General features: G+C 45.7%; 1 protein-coding gene across 2 annotated transcripts in view; it reads right to left on the bottom strand.

Annotated features, from left to right (window-relative positions):
* Window positions 1-2,275: 2,275 nt before the first annotated feature.
* Window positions 2,276-18,499, bottom strand: part of Anxa4 (annexin A4) — a 50,570-nt gene continuing 34,346 nt past the window's right edge. For both annotated transcript variants that reach the window (XM_038318636.1, XM_038318637.1), the window contains exons 6-13: window positions 18,054-18,144; window positions 15,801-15,880; window positions 14,701-14,757; window positions 13,263-13,356; window positions 9,600-9,695; window positions 7,971-8,029; window positions 6,635-6,757; window positions 2,276-2,580 (exon numbers count right to left, since the gene is read on the bottom strand). In XM_038318636.1, coding sequence (XP_038174564.1) covers window positions 2,521-2,580; window positions 6,635-6,757; window positions 7,971-8,029; window positions 9,600-9,695; window positions 13,263-13,356; window positions 14,701-14,757; window positions 15,801-15,880; window positions 18,054-18,144 — 660 coding nt within the window. In that variant the 3' untranslated portion in view covers window positions 2,276-2,520. The remainder of the gene's footprint in view (window positions 2,581-6,634; window positions 6,758-7,970; window positions 8,030-9,599; window positions 9,696-13,262; window positions 13,357-14,700; window positions 14,758-15,800; window positions 15,881-18,053; window positions 18,145-18,499) is intronic.

Here is an 18,499-nt window from a genome sequence, read left to right as displayed (position 1 = left end):
AGGCCACCGAGGCCTTGCGTTTGTTCATCCCTGAGGAATTGTGAGGGCCCTTAGCTGAGGCAGGTTGAGGTAAACGTTGAAGGAAGAGAAGGGTTGCTGCAAAGGAATAGACTGGCATATGCAAAATACAAAACTGTAGCTCCTTAAGCTAATCATGGACACAAGAATTGTGACTTTCTACCTTTCCTCTGGATTTACACTTAAAGCAAGAAAAACTCAGCCCACTGAAAGTACAGTCACAAAACACTATCCCAATCTCAGAAATGTTTAAAATTCTAGCTAAGATGTCATTTAAAGGCAAAACATCTACTAAAATTAGAACAAAGAACCTCGTAATGCTTCCAAAAGGTAATGAAGTTGGAGTAGAGATTCCACAGTTCTGAGGTGGTAGCGTCGGTTCCCGAATCTGTGTTAACTGGAATGACAGGTTACATCAGCGTGTTGTCTGTGGTTCCCACATCAAAGTGCAGGCCCCATTGCAGCAGGAACAAAGGGACGTGTGTTCTTTGTGCACCTGTAACTTTTGTCCTTTGTGGTGCTAAGGAAAGCAAGGGCTGACTCTATCCCCCTGAGCTATACTTGTGTACGTAACGTTTACTATAAATGCTCCTCTGAGTGGGGCAGAGTGTCACTCATTTTCAGAGAGTTATTTAATATCAGTGAGTAGTGTTTGGCATACATAAATGCCAATGATTTTGTTGGTTTTGTTTGTTTTGCTACTTTGTTTTAGTGCGAGGGGTGCCATTCTTTGTTCTCCCCACCATGTGGGTTCTGGGGATTAAACTCAGGGTTTCAGCCTTGGTTTTTCAGGTTTGGCAGCAAAGGCTTTTACCTACTGAACCTTCTCAGTGTTACTATTTATTTGGGTGTGTGTGTACTCGAGAGTGCCTGCGTGTGCCCATGTGGAAACCAGAAGACAATATCAGTGTCGTACTCTCTACATCCTCCTCCTCCTCCTCCTCCTCCTCATCATCATCATCATCGTCAGAGACAGGGTCTTCCACTGAACCTGAAGTTAATTGATGCGGCTATAAGTACTGGCTATTGAGCCCCTGGGATCCGTTCATCTCCACATCCCAACCTTGGAGTTACAGGCACACACTCACTGGCTATACCTGGCTTTCACATTGGTGACAGGGATCCAAACACTACGCTTCATGCTTGAGTGGCAAGTGTATTACTCTCTGAGCCATCTCCCCAGCCCTTGTTTTGCTTTTCTGAGGCAGGGACTCGTGTGCTCAGGCTGGCCTCACACTGGCTATGTAGGGTTCTGATCTTCCTGCCTCCGCCTCTCAGTGTAAACACTGGTCTTATAGAAGCAGGCTAACGTACGATTATATTAATTATACAGATTAATATAATCTGTAATTAATACAGATTAACATAATGTATTATTCTTTTATGTTGATGTTTAGTATCATGATTCCTTCAAAATAGTTTCTTCCATGGCTCAGGAAGAAAAACATCTCAGACATGGAAAAATCAAACAGAAAGAATACACATCCCTTTAAAGTCACTGTTTTTTAATTAAAAATTTTTCAGGTTGTATACAAACCAAACTTCATGATTACATGCAAGCACCATGTCTGAATGATTGCAGGATCAAAAAGGCACATTGGGAATCAAATCAACAAACTAAAGAGATTAGTTTTTTTTTTTTTTTTTTGGTTTTTCGAGACAGGGTTTCCCTGTAGTTTCTAGAGCCTGTCCTGGAACTAGCTCTTGTAGACCAGGCTGGTAAAGAGATTAGTTTTAACTGAAGAAAAAAATTCCCTTAGGTTAGTCACAACCCAAAGCATCGTGAACCAGAACCTCATCTGAGTCTTGCTCTTTCCCCACTTTGAGCGAGATTGTGACAGGAGCCCGAAGATTGTGGAATGCTAGGTGTGAGTGGCGACCAGACTGCTGGGCTCCACTTAACCTCTCTTGAGATTGAACTTGTTTGCGGAGTTGGTGACTTTGCTACATTTCTTGGGGAGAAGGTGGTCTCAGTGCAAGGGGACATGAAGCCTGCCACACCAAACACAGTACTTAGCAGTTAACATGATGGATACAGTCAAAGAAAGGAGGCTCGTGGGAACTCCAATCCACAGCTGTGCAAAATAGGAAATCGGGTGAAATTTATCAGCAACAGATGCCCAGGCTCCCACATGAAGAAATGACTGGCTGCCCAGGGAAGAGAACACTTCTGTCCTGTAAAATTCTTACTGAAAAGAAAATCCAAAAGGAATTAGTGCATTCAATCTTTGCAAAACACAAATGAGGAAATAATCTGTTACAGACATGGAGAACATTTTAATTTCTAATTCTAAATCTCCATTTAGGTCTTAAAAGCTTTGAAAGTACAGGTTTAAGGCATCAAAATGACTAATTATAGACGATAATAACACAGCCTAGATCATAGGAGGCAACTGGAGGCGTTTTAATTGGAAATAAGCATTTGAGATAATGTTAATAGCAGTGCAGAAAAATGAAGTTTAAAAAAATCAGCGTTAATAAGCCTCTGTCCCGGGTCTTGATTTAATCATCTCCTCCGCAGAGAATGAGGAGAACCTTCCTGTAGTCTCCGGAAGTGTCGCCCTGGGAGAAAGGAGAACACAGTTACCAGAAGTTACGTGGTTCTTAGCTTGCTACACAGTTCAAAATCACCCATGTTCATTTTTCAAACATGGCTAGATTTTTCTCAGGTCCTCAATTTTTTTTTTTTTATTACAAAAGTAACACTTGGGCCTGGAGAGATGGCTCATACACTAAGGGCACCCCTTGCTCTCACAGAGGACCTGAGTTTGGTTCTTGGTGCTCTCAGTTGTCTACAGGTCCAGGGGAATCTGGCACCTTCTTCTAGTCTCCTTCAGCACTGTGCACATTGCACACATGAGGCACATACATACATACACATACATGCTTACATACATATACACAGATATACATAAATAATAATTTTTTAAAAAATAATACTTGTTCTGTGTTTAAAAAAATAATTAAAAGAAGAGCATAGGAGCTGGGTGGTAGTGGCGCACACCTTTAATCCCAGCCCTGGAGGCAGAGGCAGGGGGATCTCTGTGAGTTTGAGGCCAGCCTGGTCTACAAGAGCTAGTTCCAGGACAATTAGGGCTGTTACACAGAGAAACCCTGTATTGAAAAACCACAGAGGAGGGAGAGATGAAGGGACAGAGGGGAGGAGAGAGAGAGAAGGAGAGAGAGAGAGAGAGAGAGAGAGGGGGAGAACATAGGGACACCACTAATACCATGTACGGATCAATGTAAACATTCTGACACATTCCCATCCCCCAGTCTTTTCTGTGTGCATGTAGTTCCCTATGGGATGAGACTGTAGTACAGTAATCGTCAGTGTCCTCATTCAGCTCTTTTTATTTTTGGTGGTGCCAGGAACCGAACCCATGGCCATCCTCATGCTAGGCAAGTGTAGACAAGTACTCTGCCAATGAACCATATATACCCAACCTCTGTATCCTGATTTTTTTAATTACACTATTAGTTAACGATTACAGAACATTTCCATCCCTGTTGTCAGATGTTTATGGGTCTCTGGTGTTTCGTTATTAGTAAAAAACGTTGCTGAATAAAGTACCTTGCAGTTGAGATTTTATGAATTTTCCTCATAATTTGCTTTGAATACATTTTCATAAGATGAAAATTACTAGATTAAAATTATGGATTTTTCTAATACTTTTCATATGAGGTGCAAAATAGTCTTCCAGAGAGGTTCTATAATGTCTACATGGAAATGTTTATGGCCTAATAAATACATTGTGGTTTTCCTTATTCTTTATTTATATTTTTGGCCCTGGGGGCTGAACCCAGGGCCTTATGTATACACTAAGCAAACAATATTCTAAGCCCAATAACTTCTTACTGGACACCAAAACAGGTGGAGCCTCTGACTTTAAGATTCAAATTTTAATATCTGTCAAAATGAGTAGTAATATATTATTAATTTGTCTCATGGATCTGTGAAAGAACAAGCATGTATTAAAGTTGCTTTCTGCCATGGTATTTTCGTCATTGTCTTCTGGTGCAGCTGTCCCTGTTAGGCTTCTGTTGCTATGATAAAGACCACGACCAAAGCAACTTGGGGATAAAAGGGTCTATTTGGCTTATATACCCCGGGGTCACAGTCCAGTGAGGGAAGCCAAGGCAGGACTCAAGGCAGGAACTTGGAGGAAGGAACTGAAGTAGAGGCCATGGAGGATGCTGTTTCCTGCCTTGCTCCCCATGGCTGGCTAAACCTTGCTTTCTCAGACACCCAGGATTACCTGCCCAAGGGAGGCGCCACCCACCGTGGACTGGCCCCTCCCTCATCCATCATTGTTGACGAAAAATGCCCCCCAGGCTTGCTGGCCTACAGGACAACCTGGGAGGGGCATTTTCTCAGCTCAGGTTTCCTATTCTCAGATAACTGTAGCTCAGGTCGTGTTGACAACTAACCAGCTCAGTCAGGCAGGAGTTCCAAAGCTCTGCGACAATTTGCTCTCTCAGTCCCTCCCCGACCTGACCCCGCGTTTGCCCTATCGCTCCACACATTATTGAGACAAGGTATCGATCTCGCTGCACCGGGAGCTCACCACCTGGGCGAGACACGCGAACCAGCAGCCCGGGGATCCTGGGGTCTCTGCCTTTGCCTGCACTGGGGTGACCAAAGCTCACTGTTGCTTCTGTTATGTGGGTGTGCTGCGGAACCAAACTCAGAGCCTCATGTTTGTATGGCACGCATTTTGCCCACTGAGCCCTCCGCCCCCAGCCCTATGTCCCATGCCTGAGACTCTTTGTTTTTGATAGCAGCCCTCACATGGCCAGTGGATTCCCTACTTTTCAGGATATTTAATTCACAGGTCAAATCTTGATGAGAAGTTTGCTGTGTAAGCAACTGAGGCGTCTCGGAAATTAGTTTCAGCTTTGTTTTTACGAGACTCTCCAGGCTTCTTAAAGAAGCAAAGGAGTTAATGAGGGGTTGTGCGGGGTGAATCAGTTTTCACCACACCCACGCCATCTTAGAACTCCTGGCTGTCTGGTGCCAAGAACGGCAAAAAGGTGCGGGCGGGAGGGGCATGCTGGCTCACATTCCCAGCAGACCCTGCTGGCCCTGCAAACGATTCTAGCTTCAGCTGCTTCTGCCATCATTACCAGGCAAATGAGGAAGATGTGCTCTGAAAAGTATTCATTAAGGGTTGAGAATGTACCAGTGGTACAGAACCTGAAACCCTGAGTTCAATCCTTAGCAGACACGCACGCACGCACGCATGCACGCACGTGTGCGCACACAAGTATTTATTCAATTTTTGTCTTTGAATGAGGAACCATGAGCGACAGCAATTACTGTATGCAGGGCTCTAAGGAGGAAGAAGTATTCACCCTGGGGAATAGCTGCGGTTGGCCTCAGGTCCCAGAATTCAGTGCTGTGGAGAAGAGGCTATTCCCATGAGAACAGGTGACCAACTGTGAGAATCTGTCTGTTTCTTACAGGGAAGAGCATCGTGTGTGAGAAACATGTAGATCATGGATATTTATGGTGGGTTTGTTAATGAGAAATGTCTCCCGTAGACTCATGTGTTTTGGGAGGCATTGGTAGGAGAGGCTATGGAACCTTCAGAAGGCAGAGCCTTGCTGGAGGAAGGTCGTCCCTAAGGGCAGGCTTGGTGGTTTTATAGCCTGCCCTTACTATTCTGTTCACTGTTCACTCTGATTCCTGTGTTTAGATGCAATGTGACCAGCCAGCTTCCTGCTCCTTTGGCCTGCTCTCCCTCTTCTGGAATTATAAACCAAAATAAACTATGTCTTCCTTAAGTGGTTTTTGGCATGGCATTTACATAGCAACAGAAAGCAAATGATCGCACACAACTTTTGCCATGCAGGCATGGGGACAGATCTTGGAGGAAAGAAATCGAAATCATAAAAGCAATTGAGAGCTCAGATGATGGTGTGTAGACCAGTTACAGACATAGATAGGTCTTTTACGTCTGTAACTGGTCTACAGACAAACTGTAAATACAACTGGTATACAAAGGCCCTAAGGTTTGCAATATCACACACTGGAATAAATTATGTGAGGTTATTGCTAATACACATTTCCTTTATTTTGTACTTTCTATGTTTGGGTATTCTGCACAAATGTGCATGTATGCATCTGTGTACATGTATGCAAGCACCCATGGAGGCCAGAAGAGGGTGTAGGGTTTCTAGAACTGGAGTCACAGGTGGTTGTGAGCTGTCATGTGGGTGCTGGGATCGGAACTGGGGTCCCTCGAAAGAGCAGTCAGTTCTCTTAACTGCTTACCCCTTATCTCTGATCCTAACCTTTGGGTAGAAGGATATTTGAGATGGAGGTAAGGGGTGACGTTTCCTCTCTACACTCTGTTCACTACAACAGGCTAATTCCTTAAAATGTTGGGGCTTGTTGTACTACACAGGCTTTGAATAAAAGCAGTGCTGAATCATCGCTCCAGAATTTTCATCCGTGTTTGGGGCCAGCATGAACTTATTGCTTGTACACCATGAGAAAGGAGGGGCCCCAGATGGGCAGAGGGCCGTCTTGGTTGGGAATGCTATGCCTACGAGGAGAGACCTGTGGTGCTGCACCCCAAGGCCAGGCCCTGTCTTCACTGTGGTACCCTACCTTGATGAAAGAGTACAAAGACTTCCCATAGAGCCTCTTGAAGTTGGCCCGGATGTCCAGCATGTCAATCTCTGCTCGAGAAACCATCACTCTGATGAGGGTGCTGTCATCAGTGCCTAAGCCCTGAGGAAGGGAGCACAAATCTTACATCAGATGATGCTCTTTGTGGTCCAGCAAGGCAAGACAAGGCAATAGTGATTCTGCTACAGTATCTTTGCTTGATGACCTGGGAGGCCCGAGGAACATCCTCATGCCTTAACTTGGGATGCACGGCTTGACACAGCCCTCCTTCCAACACCTTGTGTCTTGACCCGAAGACATCGCTTTGCCTTTCCAAAGACAGGTTCTACGCTGCTCAGCCACCCATACTGTCTACTCTCCTCTTTCCCGACCCTGTGCTGTGCCAAGCTTCCCTCAAGGTTCTGCCTCAACAGAACAAGCTGGTTTGGTTTTGCTTCCCCCCGCCCCCCCCCCCCTTTCTCTCTATTACTAAGACAAGGCAAAGCTACACAGTCCAGTCTGGTCTCAAACTAAGCAATCCTCCCTTTTCAGCCTCCCAGGAGCTGGAATTTCAGGTGTGTGCCAGCACACCCAGCTCCCATTTCCTTATATGTTCTTTTCAAATCATCCCTCAAGAACACTGAAAATCAACACTCTGTCCGTTGTATCTGTTTAGTAGTGGGTGCTGAACTGTGTTCTCATGCCATCTTATTGTTAGTGTCTTCTACACGCTTGCTTTTCTCTTTGAGGAGAGTCAGTCTTTAAGAGCAACGACTCCCCACCATGTACGATGGCATAGGCCTGTGATGGCAGCACTTGGAAGGCTGAGGCAAGATGATCAGAAGTTCAAGACCATCCTCAGCTACGAAGAGAATTCTAGGACAGCCTGGGCTACATGAGAACTTGTCTCAGAAGAACAACAACAAAACCCAAGCATTCAGGTTCCGGTTTCCTGTTGCCCTTGGGGCCCCTGACAAGGCTGCCTGCACGGGGTCTAACACAGGCCTGGGAACCTGGCTCTGAAGCTAGACTTTGTCTCTTTGGGGCATTCCTGCCTCCATAAACAGTGGAAACACACTGTGTATACTCTATACGCCTCAGTTTCTCCACTTGTGAAACAGGATAGTTTGTGCCCTGCTCCTGCTGTGGGGATAAATGTGAAGCAGGGCTTCACACATCACAAGCTCATAGAGAGAAGCACTCGCTATAGCGCAGAAGTATTCAGTGAGGGGTGGCGTTGAGCTGGATCCTCCAGGGTGGAATTCCGGTGTCAGGCCTAAAAAGCTGAAAAACAATACGCCACAGTCTTTCAAACGGTAAAAGCAAAATCATTTACCTTCATGGATTTATAAAGCCTTTCAGCAAAATATGCAGGTTTGTTCCTCATGCACTTCACTGTGGAGAAAAGGAGCAAAAAGAAGTGAGCACGGGCTGCTCCTCTGCCCGCTCCCCTGCCCGTGCCCCTGCCCGCTCCCCTGTCTACACCCAGACCCACTCTCAGGAGGGCTTTCCCTTCTTTTAATAAATTAACTCTATTTCCATAAAAACAATGAAAAGATCACAGAAACAAAATCCAAGAACAAAGAGAACTGACACTTATTCTCTGTTTCTACAGAGTCCCAAGGACTATTTCCTGATTGCTTCGCTAGACCCATTTGAGCCAAGCAGCGCTGGGTGAACATAGTCTGTGCTCCAGGCCCTCTTCCAGATGGACAGGGTCCTCATCTTATCAGGTTTCTGGAGAAGTCATTAATGATGGAATCAAAGCAAGGGTGGCTCACAGTTCCAAAATGATTATTACATCTACCGTATAAATAACATAGTTCTTAGGGAGCAGGAGAGATGGTTCAGGGGTTGAGTACTCGTTCTTGCAGAGGCCTAGGGTTCAATTCCCAGCACTCACATGATTGTTTACAACTGCCTGTAACTCCAGTTTCAAAGGATCTGATGAACTCTGGTGACCTCTGAGGGTACAAGGCATGCACACGGTACACAGATACACACATATGGAAAACATCCATACAATAAAAAAAAGCTTAAAAATCAACTATTAAAGTCAATTGGCTTGCCAGATGCAGCTAGCATGGTGTTGTTATCTTTCTCTTATAATGAAATAGAAAAGTATCAAAGAGAAAGCCATAAGCCCCCTGGCACAACAGCAGTCAGAGTCAGGCCACACAGAATAGCTGCTTTTTCCAGTCAGGTTCTCACATAGCCCAGGCTGGCCTTGAACTCATTATGTAGCTGAGGATGATCTTGAACTACTGATCCTCAGGGCTGCCTCTACCTACCTCTCAAGTGCTGGAATTACAGGTGTGCACCGTGTCGAGCTTTGCAAGTATTTCTTCTTTAAAGTTGTAGAACAGTCAGATGGGGTCATTCATGTCTATGAATCTAGCACTCCTAGCCAAGATAGGAGGATTGCTACAAGTTCAAGGCCAGCCTTGGTTACTGAATGAGACCATCTAGCAGAAGAAAAGTCTGGGGCTAGAGAGCTGGTTCAGTGGTTAAGAGCACTGGCTGTTCTTGCAGAGGACCCAGGTTTGGTTCTCAGCTCATGTGGTGGTTCACAACGCTCTGTAACTCCTGTTTCAGGGGATCCAGTGCCCTCTTCTGGGCTCCACAGGCATTGCATACATGTGGTACATAAACATACATGCAACCAAAATACTTGTGCACAGAAAATTATTAAAAAAAAAAAAACAACAGTTCTGGAGAATCATCTTGGTGTGGTGGCACGTGGCTGTGGGTCAGGTATTTGGGGATTGAGGTTAGAGAATCACATTAATCCAGGAGTGCCAGCCTGGCCAACTCACTGAGAATCCATTTTCTGAGATTCGAGAACGTACCCTCAGTGAGGGGAATGACTTTAATTTCAGAAAAGCACCATTCTATATCTCTGCAACAACATTTGTATACTAAGGAAGACCACTAACAGAATTAGTTCTGGGGTTCACCAGCTTACCTATAGCCAGCAGGGCATCTTCAAAGCTCCCCGATGTCTCAGATTTAATACTCTGCTCAATGTCCTTCTGTGAGATCCTTTTGTATTCATCAAACACTACAAGCAATAACAAGGGACTGTGATTTTAGAAACCGGGGCTGCTGTGATGACTGATCTCCTAAGCGCACTTGCCCCCAAGCCTGATGACCTGAACTGACCCCTGGAACCCATATGCTGGAAGAGGACTGACTTGGGCAAATTGTCCTCCGATCTCCACGTGTTATCTGTGGCGTTTGCAAACCCACACACATAACACAAACAACATATGCTCTAAATAAATAAACACATAAGTTAGTGTAATAAAAATTTAAGTGCAGGAACTAAAATTTATGGAGAGAATGAACACATTTTAACAAGCTTACACTACTTAGGTTTTTTTTTTTTTTGGCATATTTCAAGAGGAAACCAACTATTTCTGTGGGTGAGGGCCCAGGCAGGATGTAGTCTGGTGGACTGGGCCCATCCAGGAGGAAGAGTGCTCAGCTCCCTGGAGAACATTAGGCACTAAGATAATCGTTGGGCACATTTGTTTTCTTCTTGTGTCAGTAGACAGGGTCTGGTATCTCACCCTGTAGTCCTGGTACTTGGCAGGTGAAGGTAAGATTGGCAGTTCCTCAGTCACACCCTGAGTTCAAGACCAGCCTGGACTATGAGTCCCTATCATTATGAAATGTCAGCCTTTGATGTCAACTGTGTACTCCTCTCCATTTGGCTCATTAGGATGAGAACAATTCAGCCTCCTCAAAGCTGAGTCACATCTGGGAGCAGCCGGTTGCATTTTTAAATATTTTTTTCACATAATTTTTTTCTTGCTTTTTGCCCAGGATTTTTTTTTAATGTGATGAATATGTTTTCCTCTCTTCTTCTGGAGACTTCTTAGGACAGACATCTGTTTTATTTATCTCCTTAGTGGCTTTTGCTGGCATCCCCTCCATCCATGTGATTCTCGTATGTTATCAGTTAAGGGATAGCAATGTTCAGCAACTCACATCGTAACCTTGGCCCAGTAGGGGCCCTCGGAGTGGCCTGCCCTCCAGGAGATGGTTTTCTTTTCAGTTGTGTGTGGTTAGGCATGGTGGTTGCACACTTTTGATCCAAGCACTTGGGAGGCAGAGGCAGGAGGATCTCTGTGAATTCAAGGTCAGTGTGGACTACAAAGTGAGTTCCAGGCTAGCCAGGGCTACACAGTGAGACTCTTATCTCAAAACGAATTGTATGGGGTGTGGTACAGTATATTGTAATGTGTGTGTATGTACATGGAAGCCAGAAGCAGGTGTCAGGTGTCTTCTTATTTTTAATTTATTTTAATTAATTAATTTGGACCATGTTCACCACTGCTTATGCCCGTACTCTTGCATACAAAGGCCACAGGAGGATGTTGGGCGTCTTCCTTTCTCACCCAGTGTCTTACTGCTTTTAAGACAGGTGCACTCACTGAACTGGGAGCTCACCCTTCCAGCTAGGCTGACTGGTCAGTGAACTCCTGGGATCCTTCCAATGCTGGCTTTTTTAAATAGGAGAGTATGGGATTCTAGCATAGGCCCTCCTGCTTGCCCAGCAAGCACTCGCCAGCCCGCCACCCTGTTTTGTTTTTGTCTGTGAGACAGGCCTCCCTGCACCTGGGACTCACACTTAGCCAGACTGGCTGGCCGGCAAGCCTCAGGGATCGCCTGTTCCATCTCTTCTGCCCAGGGTTCCCGGTGCATGCTGGAACCAGCGTTTCTGCCTAGGATTCCCGGTGCATGCTGGAACCAGCGTTTCTGCCTAGGATTCCCGGTGCATGCTGGAACCAGCGTTTTGTTTGCTCCAGGGAGGTCCCCAGAAGCACCTTTATTTCTGTTCTCATGAAGGGGTTCAGATCTCCTTACAATCTTGGGAGCCACTGTTACTGTCTATCTTCCTCTTTGCCAGTGTATATGTCCAGAATCAAAGACATCAGACCCCTGCTATAAACTGGAGTGAATGTTCTGAGAGAGAAAATTATTAACAAACCCTTAGCTCTGACCATCACTGTCAGTTGGTAACAAGATTATTCAGTTTACACTACCTACATAGTGCCTAAAATACTGCCTCTTGGGCTGGGTAGTGGTAGTGTATGCCTGTAATCCTAGCACTCTGTGAGTTCAAGCCTGGTCTACAGAACAAGTTCCAGGACAGGCTCCAAAGATACAGAGAAACCCTGTCTTGAACCGCCGCCCTCAATATTGTCTCTTGGTAACTTATGAATAGGTAATTTTTATTATTGATTTTTATTGAGCTCTACATTTTTCTCTGCTGCCCTCCCTGATGAATAGGTAATTTTTAACTGCCCAACTACAGCCATACAACTTGTTAGTAAAATGGTTCCCAGGACCTGCAATTCTGGAACATTGCCACAAGGGGGCGCTCACATTGTAAGCAGGCAAGGAGAGCCAATAAAAGAAAGCATAAGGCCTGCAAGTTTCATGCTGGTGTATATGATTTATGGACAGGAATAATTGCTTATTATTATTATTATTATTATTATTATTATTATTATTATTATTATTGCCACTGAGGAATACCTACAATAATTACAACTTGTAAATGTGTCAAACTTTGCAGTTACATTGTGTTTTCAATTTAGCAATCCCATTCTCCTCAAATTCCCCATAAGCTTTGAAACGCCATGCCTATGACAGGGAGATGGTAGTTTTTAAAATTATGATGCCCATGAGGGTCTAAAGAGCTCATCTACAAGACGAACGGCCCTATTGAGTCCTTACTGCCGTTTATAAGAAGACTCAGCCTGGCAACAAATAACCTATAAAGGTTTAGTGTCCCTTTCCCCCACAAAGAAGTTAAAAGCACATTGCAAAGTTTAGAAATTACCAGAAGCAAATTAGGAACATCACACAAAGGAAATAAAAAGTGAAATTACCCACGACTCATTTTACTCAATGTGACCTCTGAAGAAATTGATCAGTGATGTTAAACAGAAAAAATTATCAACTGACATTTGTTTAAACTGGTCCCTCAGGCAGTGAAGGTTGCTTTCTTATGTGAGTAAGGGAAATGAATGTCTTGGGGAAGCACTAGAGAAAGGACTAACTAGGAATGCTGGTTTCCTGGGATAAAGAATGCTAAATTATTACGAACATGTTGTATATCTGTCAAGTACTAAATTAATCTTTCAAAATTGCCCTCATTCATATAATTTGATTCTCACATCCACAAGGTAAAAATCTAATAGCTGAGTTTGCTTTCTGTATCATGGTGGGGGAAAGGCCATCACGGCCTGGAGGAGCACTATGATCAAGACGCATTACATACATGTTCGGAATTATCAAAGAATAAGTAAAAGAATTTTCTTAAAGGCTAACAGGGACTGGAAAGATGCCTCGGTGTTAAGAGCACTTGCTGCTCTTACAACAGACCTGGGTTCAGGTCCCTTCCCAGCACCCACTTTGGGGCTCACAACTGTCTGTAACTCCAGTTCTAGATAATCTAACACCCTCTTCTGATCTCCAAGGAGACAAGAAATATGCTTTGGTTCATAGACATACAGTCAAAATATTCATATACACAAAATAAAATATTCTTTAAATGTTTAAGGTGGTCTTCCATTCTAGCAGAAGTGAGTGAGGTAGTGGGGCAGGTACCCACCATGCAGCAGATGGTTCCGATTCCGGGAGCAGAGGATGCTTAGGAACTTCACCTCGTCTGTCCCCCATCTCTTCTCTCCAGCCTCAAACAGGTCCTGGTGCCAAAAAACCATGAGTTTAAATACCAAAAAGGATGTGCCAGTACCTGGGCAAATAGTTCTAAAACTTCTAAAAGTTGAACTGATTCAGTTTTATTTTGTTAGTTGGAAAGACAAACGTGCTGTGTAGACACACACACACATACAGACACACACACAGACACACATAGACATACACACACAGACACACATAGAGACACACACAGGCACAGACACACAGACACACACACACACACACACACACACACACACACACTTGGTTCTTCAATCACTTTAACCTCATAATGGCACGAAACGACATCCATTCAGCAGAAATCAGGCTTCAAAGTTTGCACTTTGGTCTTTTCTCGAACCAGTCTATACAGTTTAGGACTTCATCGAAGTGTGAGCACCAAGCAGTGACCCATGCTCCCAGTTAGCTACACTACACAAGGGCAGCAAGCAACACACTCTAGTAGACTTTGTGTCAAGCCTCCCAATGTAAATGCATTTTCAGCTTACACTAGGTTGGGACATAATACCATTGCAAGCTTCTGTTTCTGTATCCCTCTGTCCCTGTGAAGTGTGTGTGTGCGTTACTCCATTATTTGGCCTGAACTCAAGCAAGGAGCTTTCTCCAGAGCGTCAGTTTCCTTACCTGTACAATGGAGGTCAAAGTCCTAAGGTTGCTGTAAGGATTCAATTGTTTGCCTAAGGAAAGCCTTGTGGGGTGCTTGGTTCTTATCGAGGGTCCACTGTTTATAAGCTCCTATGTAACCTGGTCACAGGGATGAGTGTCAGGACAGACATTAGGGTGTCAGGACAGACACCAGTGCATCAGGACAGACAACGGTGTGTCAGAATAGACAGCAGGGTTTCCAGACAGAGCAGTGTGCCGGGTGCCAGGACAGCAGCCCTTCCTGTCAGTCACACGCTGTTTGCAGGTCCTACCTCATGTTCTCTTACGGAAGTGTGAAGAGCAAAGGCAGCTTCTTCCCCTCTGGATCATTCAGAAGACAGCTGAAATGGCTGGGGACTTAGCTCAAGCACTGAGCACTTGCATAGCAATGGGCCAAGCCCTGGTGTCCATTCCCTGGCAACACACACGTGCACGCGCGTACACACACACACACACACACACACACACACACGCACACACGCACACACGGGGGAGGGGAGGAGGGTTCTCTCGGACCCTCATGTGGCCCCAGGGTGAGAAGGAGACCTAGAATTCAGAAGTATAGAGACAGTGCCCAGAACCACCCCAAGTCCCAGATAACCCTGAAAGAAACCTGCTAACCAGAGCGGAGTGAGGCCTGTCTTAGAGAAGAAGCTGCAAGAAGAAATTTGCAGTCTACTAACCTGGGCATCCTGCTTCACGAGCGCATCATCCAGGTAATTCCCTTCATCCCTGCCACCCTACAGGCAGAACAGACAAGAGTAAGTACGCATGGTGATGCCAGGGCTCTCTGCCACCCTACAGGCGGAACAGACAAGAGTAAGTACCCATGGTGTTGCCAGGGCGCTCTTAAGACCAAAGGCCTGGAGACAAGATTCAGTAAAAGCTGGGTCTTCAGGTTAGGGGATCAGGACTGCTGTCTTAGTCACCAGGGCTCGGAGCTATGCCATGCAGATATTCTCAGTGGAGTGCGAGCCCCACTGTGACTCCTGGCATTGCAAAATTGGCTCTTCCAGTGGAAGGGCAGTAACATCTTCCTGCTTCCTCCTCCCTATCCCAACCACAGCACCGACCCAGCTGACTCAGCCTTCCTAACTAGCCAGTCTTCATTGATCAAGAGAATGCTGGGCCAGAGGAGGAACTTGGGGAGCTCATGCAAGTCAGCACCAAATGTACCAGCTCCAGCATGGAGAGTTATGGGAACCCCTGAAGGAACACTAAAGAGTGACCGACAGGCATTGCACCCCAGTTTGGAAGGCTGTTCTTAAAAAAAGATTTTTAAAAAGTGTGTGTGTTGTGTGTTGTATTTGTTTGTGTGTTATGTGTGTGCAGTGCCTACATAGGCCAGAAGAGGGCATCAGATCTCCTGGATCTGGAGTTACAGGTGGTTGTGAGCCATCCAATGTGGGTGTGGAGTTTAACTCAGGTCTTCTGTCTGCAAGAACAAGAAGTACTCCCACCCTCTCCAGCCCTGCCACCGTATAAATGTCCAAAGCACGTGGAAGTTATCTCCCAATGTCCTTTGAATCCGATGCTTTGTAAGAGGTAGCTGGCGTCAACATGGGACATGTGACCAGTGAGTTAAGAAGAGATAGCTGGGCATGCATGACCAGCTGGGGGCTCTGAAGGAGAAATACGAAAAAGGAACAGACAGCCCGAGAATGGCACCTGGGGAATACCCAAGTTTAGGAGGCCAAAAGGATGAAGGGCAGGTAAAGGAGGGTGCACGTCTCAATTAACCCAGCATCCCCTTTCAGCAGCTGGGACCGAGGAAGCCACGCACCGCTGTCAGGGACACCAGTACTCGCTGGAACATGAAGGATGTGTCAGAGCAGATGTCCTCTTCAAGGCTTCTTCCATATTCTGCCAAGAAATCGGAAATGGGTACATCAGAACAGAGACCTGCCGGTGCTGTCAGCCGCCAGCAAGCTCCGTTCCATCAGTAAGGAATCCCTGCTCCTGTAGGGTAGCCCTTCACCCATGCTCCTGTAAGCAATTCTAATGAAGCTAATCAACTCATAAAAATGGCAACAACAAAACAAACAATAAATAGGACCCAGAAGGAACTATGACTGTCTCTTTAAGATGATGGGGATCAAGAAGGCAGGACTGGAATCCTCCCTGGTTTTCTTCCATCTGAGACTCTGCTCCGCATGTGCCTGAGTGGAAGGAAGCTTGCTGTGGACGGTCACTTTAACTGTGTAGAGGTGTGTTACAGTTTCTGCTGCCTTTGTAAGCGATGTGAGGATGCGTTGCTTTTGTTTTTGCTGCATTTGTTTAACTATGTAAGGATGAGTGGCATTTGTTTTTACCTTCCCTATCTGCGGCACCTGATTGGTCTAATAAAAAACTGAATGGCCAATAGTTAGGCAGTACAGGGCTACGTGGGGTAGCAGGGATGTCGGGCAGAGAGAATAAGTAGGCAGAGAAATCCAGACAGAGAGAAAGTGAGGGAGATGCCCGGGGCCGGCCAGTCAGGCAGGCACCAGCCAGCAGACAGAGTAGGACATACAGAAAGAAAGGTAAAAAGCCCGAGGCAAAACGTAGATGAAGAGAAGCAGGTTAATTTAAATTAAAGAAAAAGCTGGATAGAAATGAGCCTAAGCTAGGCCGAGCACTCATAACTAATAAGTCTCCGTGTCATGACTTGGGAGCTGGTTGGTTTAAAAGATAAAGCCTGGTACAGGAGCTGTTGAAAGGTTACCAGTGTCACAGGACAGAGGACCCCAGAGAGGTTCTAACAGATCTCTCTGAAGAATGACACCCTTTATAGCCCCCCAAAGCCACTCTGGGGCAGATGCCAGGGTTAAGGGGACTGTGTGGGAGGCATGGAGGTTCCTAGGCTCACGGATAAGCACTAGGGGGAACCAAGAGTGTGGAACACATAGGATTGCTCCTTCAAAGGAAGGGATGCACAGCCTGTTATCCACCCAGAAAACTGGGAGCAGATGTGGTTAATAGCCTGGTGACCTTGGCACTATCTGTGTGGATGAGATCAGACTCAATCCTCCCCAGACCCTTATGATGCGGGATCCCCTCTGTATGCAGTGAATACCATTGGTTAATAAACTGTCTTGGCCTGTGATAGGGCAAAAGAGTAGAGCTAGGCGGAGGGGGCGGGGACTAAACTGAATGTTGGGAGAAAGAAGGCGGAGTCAGGGAGAAGCCATGTAGCCCTGCTGGAGACAGACACTGGAATATTACCTGGTAAACCATAACCACGTGGTGATACACAGATGAATAGAATGGGTTAAATTAACATGTATGCATTAGCCAGGAACATGGCCAAGCAGTATTGCAAATAATATGGCTTCTGTGTAATTATTTTGGGGCTGAGCAGCTGGGAACAAACAAGCGGCCTCCTACAATACCCTTGTCATGAGCTTGTTAATCTATAGAACTTATCTTTATGGGAGGTGTCACATGTAATCCATCACAGAACACATCTTTATAGAAGATGTCACATGTACTTCACAGAGTTTCAATGCCTTGAGTCTTCTTGTGCACCAGGAAATTTTTCACTAAATTATGCTGTGCTTAAATAGGTTTAAAATAAGCTACTCAGGGTCAAAGTTTGAAGCAACGCTGGCTACTCAGTCATGTTGAACCAAATTGCCTTCTTGCCTCACCTTACTCTGGGGGCTCTCAGAGACCCTCCACAGGGCTGCGGTCATGGTCAGGGGGCTCACTCCAGGCTCCCGGGGTTTAGGTTCAGCCTCTGCACCCTCAACAAGAGTCCCTACTACGTGACTGCTTCTCCACAGAAGTAATGCATATTGAATATGGAAACACAGGAAACTCTAGTGCCGGGACACAGCTCTGTGTTAGAGCCTAGGGCACTGGTCTAGCTTATGAGAGATGCCGGCCTCCATCCCTAGTACCCTGGTGGGTGACACATATGGCAGAAAACTAAGGAAAAATAAGTAAAACAAAGGGAAGAAAACTCTACCATAATCTAAAGCTGAGAAATAATGGTCACCTGTCTTGGTTTCAAGCCATAGGCAACCTGTGCCAGGGCCTGGAGGATGCTACTTACGCTGCTGGTATGTCTGGTTGATGCGACGGATCTCCTCGGGGGTACGAGAAGCCAGGATCTCGATCAGGCAGCCCTCATCTGTGCCAGCTCCCTAAATGTGAGGCCAGAGGTGAGGAAGGTATGAACCAGTGGGTCAGAGCAACGTGCAATGGTTATGCACAGCTAAACAGATAGAACGATGCAGTTAAACCTACAAATTAAAACCTGAGTCCCACATTCAGAAAGACTGCAGGTATGACGCTTCAGGATGTAATTCCAGCCCCCCAGGCTCCAGAAGCTGGGTCCATTACCTTTTAACTGGTCTGCCCAAGCCCGGTGTGCTCACCATAATCATTATCATTTTTTAATTACAATTGCCCAGTTGTCAAGAAGGAAAAGATCCATCTCTCATCCTCTACTCTCCCCCCTCTCAGAAGGACTTGGCTATAGTTTTTTTTGTCTTATTG

This window comes from Arvicola amphibius, chromosome 2 (assembly GCF_903992535.2).
Source record: "Arvicola amphibius chromosome 2, mArvAmp1.2, whole genome shotgun sequence".
NCBI lineage: Eukaryota > Metazoa > Chordata > Mammalia > Rodentia > Cricetidae > Arvicola > Arvicola amphibius.
This window is presented reverse-complemented; position numbering and strand designations above follow the sequence as displayed.